This window comes from Pteropus alecto, unplaced genomic scaffold (assembly GCF_000325575.1).
Source record: "Pteropus alecto unplaced genomic scaffold, ASM32557v1 scaffold103, whole genome shotgun sequence".
Taxonomy (NCBI): domain Eukaryota; kingdom Metazoa; phylum Chordata; class Mammalia; order Chiroptera; family Pteropodidae; genus Pteropus; species Pteropus alecto.
Window position 1 is genome coordinate 10,834,004 of NW_006436288.1, and position 9,777 is coordinate 10,843,780.

Genomic DNA, 9,777 nt, shown 5'->3' on the forward strand with positions numbered 1-9,777 from the left:
CCGTCGTCGCCCGCCAGGTGCACACGCCGCACACCTGCCAGGTCCGCAGTGCAGACGTACAACCTCGGCCACACTCCCACAGAGGTTTCCCTTCCTGGCAATTATCTCTCGCTGCTCTCCACAGTGCCTCCGCCCCGCCCCTTTTACGACACCGCTGCGTACGCCCCGGCGGCGCGCGCCCCCTTTTGGCGCACGGCGGGCTGTCAGACGCGGCGCTCCCAGGGCCCCGCGCGGGAACTAGAAGAGACCCCGGGAAGTTCTGTGGTGTAATATGTACTTCTCCCTTTTATACTTTTCGCGTTTACGAAAAACACCGTTAAAGCAAAAATAACTCTCTTGCGGCCTAACGTCTCCACGCTCTTGTTCCCAAGTTTAACGGTCCATTGCAAAAAGAAATAAAGGAATCTGGTACTCAAAACGCAAGAACAATTGATTGTTTTCCCCGTAGCAATTGCCTTAGCTGCGCAGGCTAAAGTTAGTATCAAAATGCGGGGATAATGCTGTTTCTGTGGTGATTATTACGCTGGTGATGAGTACATTTGAAAGTAAGTTTCGTTTTCCCTAAGCAAAATATCCTCGAAGACTCAAAACCTTTATCTGAACTTCCTCTCTCAAATGTCATACCTGAGTGCTGTTTAAAGGACAGATGGCTCGTGAGATGACTGTAGAATTAGATTTATAGACTAAAATTTATTTGGAGAAGATTGCCTTGCTTTCCTTTTCCTGCTCTTTAAATTTTTTATTTATATATCTGAATGAACAACTATCTTGAAAATTCATACAGTATTCGATTAATCCACAACTATGCTAAAAATTATAGCAATCACCACGTTAACAGTAACAATTCTTCCTGTTCTTCCTCTGCCTGATCCAAATTTTCACATGTTTGGTAGCATTGTCTATTCCTATGATGTTTATTCGCTCTCCCACATGCACTCATTCCTGTAGCTCTTAGTAGATGAAATCCCAGGAAGATAGAAGCAATTATGATAAGGGTAGCATTTGAATCATGATGGATTATTAAATAAATTGTATTATAATTTATATTGTTATATTTACAATTGTATTATAATTGGAGTGGGAAGAATAGAACTCTACCCCACACTGTCAAAAAGAAATCCCAAAGTAGTAAATAAAACCATAAGAGCTAGAAAAATTATGTTTTAAAAAAAATCTCAGAATGGTTCTTTTTTTAATTTTAAGAGTTTATTTGAGCAAAAATCAATTAGAATCTGGCAGTACCAAACCAAAAATGGTCAGAAGGGCTCAGGAGAGGAACTTTCTAAACAAACAAACAAACGAAAACAACCACAAAAACTAAAGAAACTATAAAAGAAAAGGTTGATAAGTCTGGCTACTTAAAAATTTAAATTTTATGAAGGTCGAAAAAAACCCTAAAAATATTAAAAGTCAAACTGATGACAAAAAATAAAAATTAGCAAAAGACATGAATAGGGAATTTCATACACACACACACATACACAGAAAGAAATATAAACGGCTGAGAAAACATTTAAAAAGTTAAAACTCACTAGTAACAAAAAATCTAAACTAAACTGTAAATGTTTTAAAAGAATAAGAACGTTCAGCGTGGATGAAAGAGCTGAGTAGACATTCTAAGATAGGACTAGTGCAAGTGTAACTTGAAATTTATAGCAATCTGTATCAAATATCTTAAAAATATTCATAGCTTTAGTATGATAATCCACTTTTATATTTAAGTATGTAAGCATGTGTAAAAATTACATATATATGGTGACAGAAAGAAATCTAACTATGGGCGGTTAACACAACACAATATATATATGACATACTGTTTAATTGTACACTTGAAACTTACTGGATTTTGCTGATAAATGTCATTCCAATAATTTTTAATAAAAAATAAAAAGTTAGATATATGTATAAAAATTAGTGTACAAAACTGGTCACGGTGTTATTTACAATAGTCAAGTAACTAAAACAGCCTAAATGCCCAATAAAATAATTAAATAACCTGTGATGTATGTATATAATAGAGTACTGTGTAGCCCTTCGAAAATTCTGTTTTAATGGCGATTGATTGTAAAAGGTTTATGAAAAGGCGAGTTATGAAGCAATAAATATATATATAGTATAAGCCTTATTTTGTTTTCTTTTAAATATGCATCCATGGTTATATTCATAGAAAGGTCAAAAAAAGTATATATCAAAATATTTAAAATCGTAAAGGTGACTAGATTAAGAATGATTTTCTCTGCAAATTTCTGTACTTTGTAAAAAAAAACTACTTTGAATGTATTGCTTTTAAATAAGAAAATATAATTTTTGAGAAGCTATGTATAGTTTTAAAGGTGTTCTTATAAAAGCATTCAGGAGGACAGTCCGTCTTCCCGAGTATGACACATAATGCTTTTCATGATGTAGCTTCTGTCCACCTGTCTAGGTTCTTGCTGCAACTAAATTCAAACTTCTATTCTGGCCACACTAAATTAATTTCAGTTTTCTGAACTAACTTCATTTTCTCCCCTCCATACTTTTGCACTGCAGTTCCCTGTGCCTGCAGAATACAGTGGATGGCAGATGTGTCAGTAATAAGGTCTCATTACCTTGGCTCTGAAATACTGTGACAGCTTGAGAGAATGATTGGCTGTGGTTCCTTGCTCATGTAAGAGTTCCAGTGGAGATCTAAGAAGCAAACAGGCTCAGCAGCTTTGCAGATGATTTTGTTATTCCTATGAATCGAAAGAAAATACAAAAACTGACAAGATTCCCCAATCCAATATATAGATAACTAGAGCTTTAAAGTCTGCTTAAGGTTTAGAAAAGGAAAGAAGGGAAGGAAGGAAAGGAAGGAAGGAAGGAAGGAAGGAAGGAAGGAAGGAAGGAAGGAAGGAGGTAAGGAGGGAGGGAGAGAGGTAAGGAGGGAGGGAGAGAGGGAGGCAGGCAAGCAACCTATCCTATGTATTTAATTAAACTCAAGACACCTTGGATGGAGACGAGAGCAGGGATCCAAGGGAAAAAGCAGGAAAAGACCTCTGTGAAACTTGCCCATTTAGCCTATCCCACTCTAATGTCACCTTCACTCTGTATTTTTTAACTCACGTTCTCCTTTGTGGGTAGCAACATACATTACTTCGACTGTGTTTATTAAATTCAGTAAATGTTTAGCAACTACTATATGGAAATCATGCTAGGAAATTCATTCATTCAGTCCATAAATCTTCATTCAGTGTGTCTATGTGCCAGGCTAACTGCTTGGTGCTAGGTATTGGAAATATGTAAACAAAATGTTTCCTGCCTCCAAATAGCTCATAGTGGTGAGTGAATTAGAGTAATGTGTGAATGATTACACCTCAGTATTCTAAGTACAGTAATAGAAGTATAAGGAGCAATTGCGGTAAAGATTGGGAACAATGAACTAGAGTTTCAGGAAAGGTTTTATATAGAAATAGGTATTTAAAATAGAGTTTGAAAGCTGAGTGACTGATCAACAAAGGAGCAAAACAGAGGTATGGATGGAAATATGAGCATCTGATACGAGGAAGAGAGAATTATATGTGTCATCTATGGTGTGCATAGAAGTGTGAAACGGAAGAGCACATTTAGGTAATTACAAGGAGACTAAGTAAATAAGCAAATAATAAGCAAATGCTTATTTTTAACATTTTAACTCACATCATAGCGAACGTTAAAAACCAAGCAGTGTTGGCTCAACATCAACCTGAGGTCTCTGAGCAGCTACTGAAAATCTTTAAGGAAGATAATAACAGGGCAAAAGCTGTGTAATAACATGAGTTGTCTTGGAAAACAGTCTGTTAGCCCCAAAGCGAGTGGACCCAGCAGCGGTCTCCAAGTTAGTCAAAATTGGCCCAGATAAGCTCTTCTCAGGTGGAGCTAGTCTAACGTAAGCCTCAGGAAAAATAATAAACAAACAAACAAACAAACAAATATTTAAAAAGTAAGCCTCAAGAAAGTCCCGACCCGCCCCCTTGCAGGGCGTGTTCTGCTTGACTCCACGCCTGCCAAGGACGCAGCCCTGTGATTGGCCATCAGGCATCCTAGAGCTACCCAATCGTGTGTGAGCAGCTAGTTTAGCGTCCCTTCGCTTACGAGAGGAACATGGCGGATCGGCTCACCCAGTTGCAAGACGCTGTGAACTCGGTGAGCAATTTCACTCGATAAGTCTCTGTCTTCCTCTTTCTTGAGGTAAAGCAAGGTAGGAAAAGGAGCCCGAGAGACCAAGCCCGGAAGTGAGGAGCGGACTGAGGCAGGGCTTCAGCGAAAAGCGATCGGGGCCGCGGAAGGCGTCTCGGAGATGTGGGAGGTTTGAGGCCGGCTGCCCCAGCGATGCGGAGAACTGCGGGAGGCAGTAGCTTCTTTCTCCTGAGAAGGGGAGATCTCTATCGGGACTCTTAGGCTTCAAGGTCCTGTTATGTTCTCTGGGAACAGTTTTATTTTGTCAGTGATGCTTACGGGATCTCTTCTCGTTTGAGAGGAGGAAAGAAGAAGCAGAAGCCTTTTTCCCCTCATTATTTTAACCAACGGAGGAGAACCTGTGCTGTTGGGATCTTTGTCTTTAGATGTTAGCCGAGAGTATTCTTTCGCCAAAACTTTCGCGTTGGATTTGGGAGTGAAGATGAAGTGAGATCATCTTGGTTCCTATACATGAAGGGCCTCGTTCCATCTCTTGGCCACTCCCCAGCATAAATCATTTTGAGGAAAACTGACATCTTAATGATAGCGAATTTTCCAATCCTCGTATATTGTTTGTCTTTAATGTCCTCCCAAAAGTCTACTTTCTATTAAAGATACTGTCTTGTATGTAGCCACTCACCCTTACTTTGATCTTTCGGATTATTTTTCCTATTATGCCTAAGTGGAATGTATATGCAAACCATAAGATTCGTGTACTTATAATAACTTATTAAGAGTTAAGTAGTTTTCTATTGGTAGTTATAATTCTCATTGTCATTCTATTTATAATTTGATGTCCTAGGTAAGACGCCTATAGGGAGGGTATGTTGACTGGAAAAGACGCCTATAGGGAGGGTATGTTGACTGGAAAATCTAAGTACCAGGTTTCTTGCCATTTTGCTCCTAAGTTGCCATTCTTGTTATTACATCAGTTTTTATACACATGAAGAGTGCGAATCTACTATTGAGAAACCAGTCTACTCCGTGTGTATAAAGTAAGACATTTTAAGGCTGAGACCGCCAGCCCCTAAATGTTGATGAATAAACCAAGATAAATTCTACCTTGTGGTAACTTGCTTTGGCTGCCAGCCAACGTCCCTCAGGGATGTACTCCATTGAGGTTTTACAAAATCAATGCTGCTGGATAGAAATATTATTTTAGGGGAAATGTTGCATATTCATACATGTCTTGTAGCCAGAAGAAGAGTAAGGATAAGGTGAATATGGCCTTAACTCCAGGATAGGCATGCTGGTAATTGGATTTTGGTGAAAAGCCTCTTGGTTAACTAATATGAGTGCCTACTGTCTATATAAGCACTATTATGTTTACGGAGAGATACTCCTTAAGGAGTTTACAGTCTGATTAGAAAGATGTCATATACTCAAGAGACATTTAAGTAATGCAAAATCATATGTAGTCAGGAAGTTACAATGAATGTTTTCAGCTGTAAGTGCTGAAGTCAATTGTAATATACAATGACATATCGGAACTAAAGTAGAGGAAATCTTAACATTTATCTGAATTGTGATTATTTGTGAAATTATTAAAATGACATTTGTTTTACCCTCTGAGACGTCTATAAGAGCATAAATAGTTTTGTTCACTATATCTCTGTCATGTTTATATGTATACAGTGCTTGTCACAGTTGATTTTCGATTACTGTCTAATAAATAAATATTGAGAGCATCTGAAGGACAGAGCAGATAGCCACTGTGTTGAATATTTTTTGTGTTTTCTCTATTCCTCATAACAATGCTGTAATGTGAAAATTAAAAAACAAACAAAACCTCAAGTTACTAGAACCAGAGTTAGAATGCACATTTGTACAGCTTCTGAGCACTTACCACTGCTCCATCACATTGCAAAATGTGAGCAAAAGCAGTGTAGTCAGGAATGAATTTATCATTAGTCAGGTATGTATGAAGGAGCAGTAGAAAATGAATAAGTAGAGTTGACTTAGACTATTGAAAGCTTTGAAGCAGCCTGAAGAGTTGGAGATTTGAAGACCAGGCTGGGATGAGCTCAAAATTTTTGAGCAGGGTAAAATAACATAGTGAACTAGGAAACAGTAGGATGCTATTGTAATAATTCTGATGTGAGGTAATTGGCTGAACTAACAAAGCAGCAATGAAGATAGAAGGAAAAGGAAAAGCTTTGTAGTATTAGCAGAATTTGAAGGTGAAAGGAAAATAACAGTCCGAAGTTGGACTGATTGACTAGGAGACAATACAAATTAGATATTAAACAAAGGAAATAGTTGACTTTGAGTTCTGTTATTCATATAATGGCAGGGAAATTTAGTGGAAATGCTTATTCACTGATTGGAAATAAGGAATTGAGATTAAAGCGGTCAGGACTATTGAGAGAAGTTGGTGGAGAGGATAGAAGTCTTAAATTTGAAGATGGTAAGGAATTGGTATTGTCAATCTTCAAAACTGCTTAAGAAATACTTTTAGAGCATCGAGAGTCTACAACTCGAGTCATGGAGAAAAACATTTCTGACTACTTAATGTGCTGTCTTTTTCCCACTATTAGTCTCAGAAAAGGAATCATGTAGTTTGTATATGAATCACACATTTTTTTATTTACCCTAGAGCCATACTTAAATATTTGCCAGTCAATTTTGCTGTTTCCTACTACTGCCCCCTAAAAGTCCTTACTTGTGCTTACAACATGTATTGGCATATATTTCTCTTACCTTGGGAAGGAAAGAAAGATTATTTTGTATTTCTTTTTAACTGTTTCAAAGAGATTGATACCAAACCTAATTTCTTTTTATGATTAAAACATTTAAACACTGTTAATAATCGGCTAATTTTATCCAAAATTACTTTTTCTTGTTTTATTCTCTTGCTCAGAGATCATTATTATAGAAACTTAATATTGTTGCCACTACCAGTAAAATCCTTAAGTTTGGTAAATGTTTCCTAACTGTAATATGTTTTCTTTGGCCTCCAGCTTGCAGATCAGTTTTGTAATGCCATTGGAGTGTTACAGCAGTGTGGTCCTCCTGCCTCTTTTAGTAATATTCAGACATCAATTAACAAAGATCAGCCAGCTAATCCTACAGAAGGTAAGTAGATTTTCTTAGCTTTCCTTAGTTTGACTCTCAAATCACTTGTAATCTTTTAAAATTAGATTTATTGAGAAATTCAACTTATTTATGGCTTTCTAAAAATGTTTTAATTGTTTGACAATATTACTGCAAGTTTTGTTATAAAAAATGAATTTATTATAGTCATACATAAGATGTCATAATTCTGTTTATGTCATATAACAGATTGTTATTCTTTTAGAGGAAAATTTGTATGAATTTAGCTGAATTTTGCTTGTGGGACCTTAAAAAGGAGGGCATCTCATTTATGGATTCTTTTATTCAAATGGCCACCATATTGTCCTGATAAATTATATTTATTGTGGTTAATTCCCAATTTGAGTTAAATTTTAAAGGTAATTCTCAAACATGTTATAGGATTGGTGTGTTTAAATTACACTTCAATCATTAGAAGCCTAGTATAGAAAAGTTTCATTAACTTAATGTTTAGTTTCTATTTCTGAAAACTTGAGCTTCTCTAATATCCTGAATTAATAATGTCTTTCTCTAGAATATGCCCAGCTCTTTGCAGCACTGATTGCACGAACAGCAAAAGATATTGATGTTTTGATAGATTCTTTGCCCAGTGAAGAATCTACAGCTGCTCTACAGGTAAAAATCTCTTTTTCCTTTAAGTACCTTGCTTATAGGGAGTTTTGAATTGAAGGAGATAGATTTGATAACTTTGTTATAATGTTTAAAGTTTAAGATTAAATTTTATAAAATGGGAGTTTCATTTACTGTGAAATAGTGTAGACTGTTAGAGACCATGCTGAATATAGCTGTCCAATTTTGAGTTACATAGAAACTTCCTATTTCTCTCAGTTTAGCTCTTTTTTTTAGCAAAGAGTGAGCGGAGGTTGGCATTCTAGATGTGGAATAGAATAGTAGTGTTCCAAAGCCATGAGAAGAAGAGTCAAATATAGACAACCAGAGATATCCCATTGAAAATTCATTGTTTTAAATAATTCATACAGGGAAAACTCTTAATAGTTCCCTGATTTTAGAATTTTTGCCTATCACAATGGCTGCATGGTCATTCAGATTTAAAAGTAAATACTTCTGCAGTTTCGTTGTTTCTCAACTCTTATCAGTCTCCAAGTTTTTCATTTCTCAAAAGATATTTAAATTTGTGTTTTATAAAGGCTGCTAGCTTGTATAAGCTAGAAGAAGAAAACCATGAAGCTGCTACCTGTCTGGAGGATGTTGTTTATCGAGGGGACATGCTTCTGGAAAAGATACAAAGTGCACTTGCTGATATTGCGCAGTCACAGCTGAAGACAAGAAGTGGTACCCATAGCCAGTCTCTTTCAGACTCATAGTATGAGTGTATACCTTGTGGCTGAGAAAAGAACTATTGCAATGCCATTAAGGATTCTGCATCAGATTTAGATGTAAGCCTTACCAACAACAGTGACAGAAACATTGAGCACTATAACACATGTTATCTTTTTAACTATTTTTAATAGTCTTCTATTTTCACTCTTGATAAATCAGCTTGTAAAATTGTGATTGAACCAACTTTAAACCATCATTATACCATAATTTTTTATTATCTGAATGAAATTATTGTGGCAGCTATTGCATTAATGGTCATAATATAATTAAACAAATGTACTATCAAATTCTATTGTGACATAATTTCTATTTTTGCCATATTCTACAGTCATTTTATAAATCAAACATCCCTCAAGCCAGAGGAGAGGTGGTAAGTGCAGAAATATGGGACATTTTAATTTGTTGGTGTCCTTTTGCTTCTTTAGGGATGGCATTGTATAAATTTGGAGCTTAAGCAAGGAAAGTTTCTGAAACTATGTTGCTTTTAAGAAACAGAGAGTTAGTGTGGCTGGACGAGAAATTAGGTCACTTTTATGGAACCTTTTTCTAGAGCCTCATACCCATTCTAGTTCATTTCCATACTTGTTTCTACTAAGAAATCGTCTTCTCTGTCTGAAATGTCCATGCTGTTATGAGAGAATTTTTCTTCTTCTTGAATTATATTTTTCCTTAACTTTCACCTGTTTTTATTATTCTTTCCCTTAATTTCAAGACTAAAATATGTTCCCTGAGTCATCAGTTTCTTCTCATTTTTTTATTTATCTGAAGGTTCTGTCTTCTGATCTTGTTAACTTTTCAACATTTATTGCTGCATTGTACTCTAACCAAAACATACTTCCACTACATCAGTTACTTCAGTTTGATTTTCTCTATTGCACTTTAGTTTGTTATTGCTAACATTGGTGTCATGTATGATTATGTATCCAGCTCTTAGATCTTGAATCCACTGATTATCTCCATTAGAAAGCTAGAGTTAAAATCTGTTCCACGTTGTAACTGGTTACATCTCCCTAGGCTTCATTTTTAGCAATATCCTGAGCTACATTTCCTGCAATCTGTCAATATCCAGAGTTTAAGAAAGAGTAAGAATAATATAGTCAGATTCTGCATATTATTCTCATCATAATCAAGTTCTTCCACAGTTCTTGAAAAATACTGCTTAGGGGC

At 36.1% G+C, this 9,777-nt stretch overlaps 1 protein-coding gene across 1 annotated transcript; it reads left to right on the top strand.

Annotated features, from left to right (window-relative positions):
- The first annotated feature begins 4,038 nt into the window (after positions 1 to 4,038).
- On the top strand, positions 4,039 to 8,897 carry MED21 (mediator complex subunit 21). The gene is made up of 4 exons (XM_006912703.3): positions 4,039 to 4,143; positions 7,137 to 7,251; positions 7,784 to 7,884; positions 8,418 to 8,897. Exons 1-4 carry the CDS (start codon positions 4,102 to 4,104, stop codon positions 8,592 to 8,594), a joined length of 435 nt encoding a protein of 144 aa, XP_006912765.1. The 5' UTR covers positions 4,039 to 4,101; the 3' UTR covers positions 8,595 to 8,897.
- Positions 8,898 to 9,777: the final 880 nt, after the last annotated feature.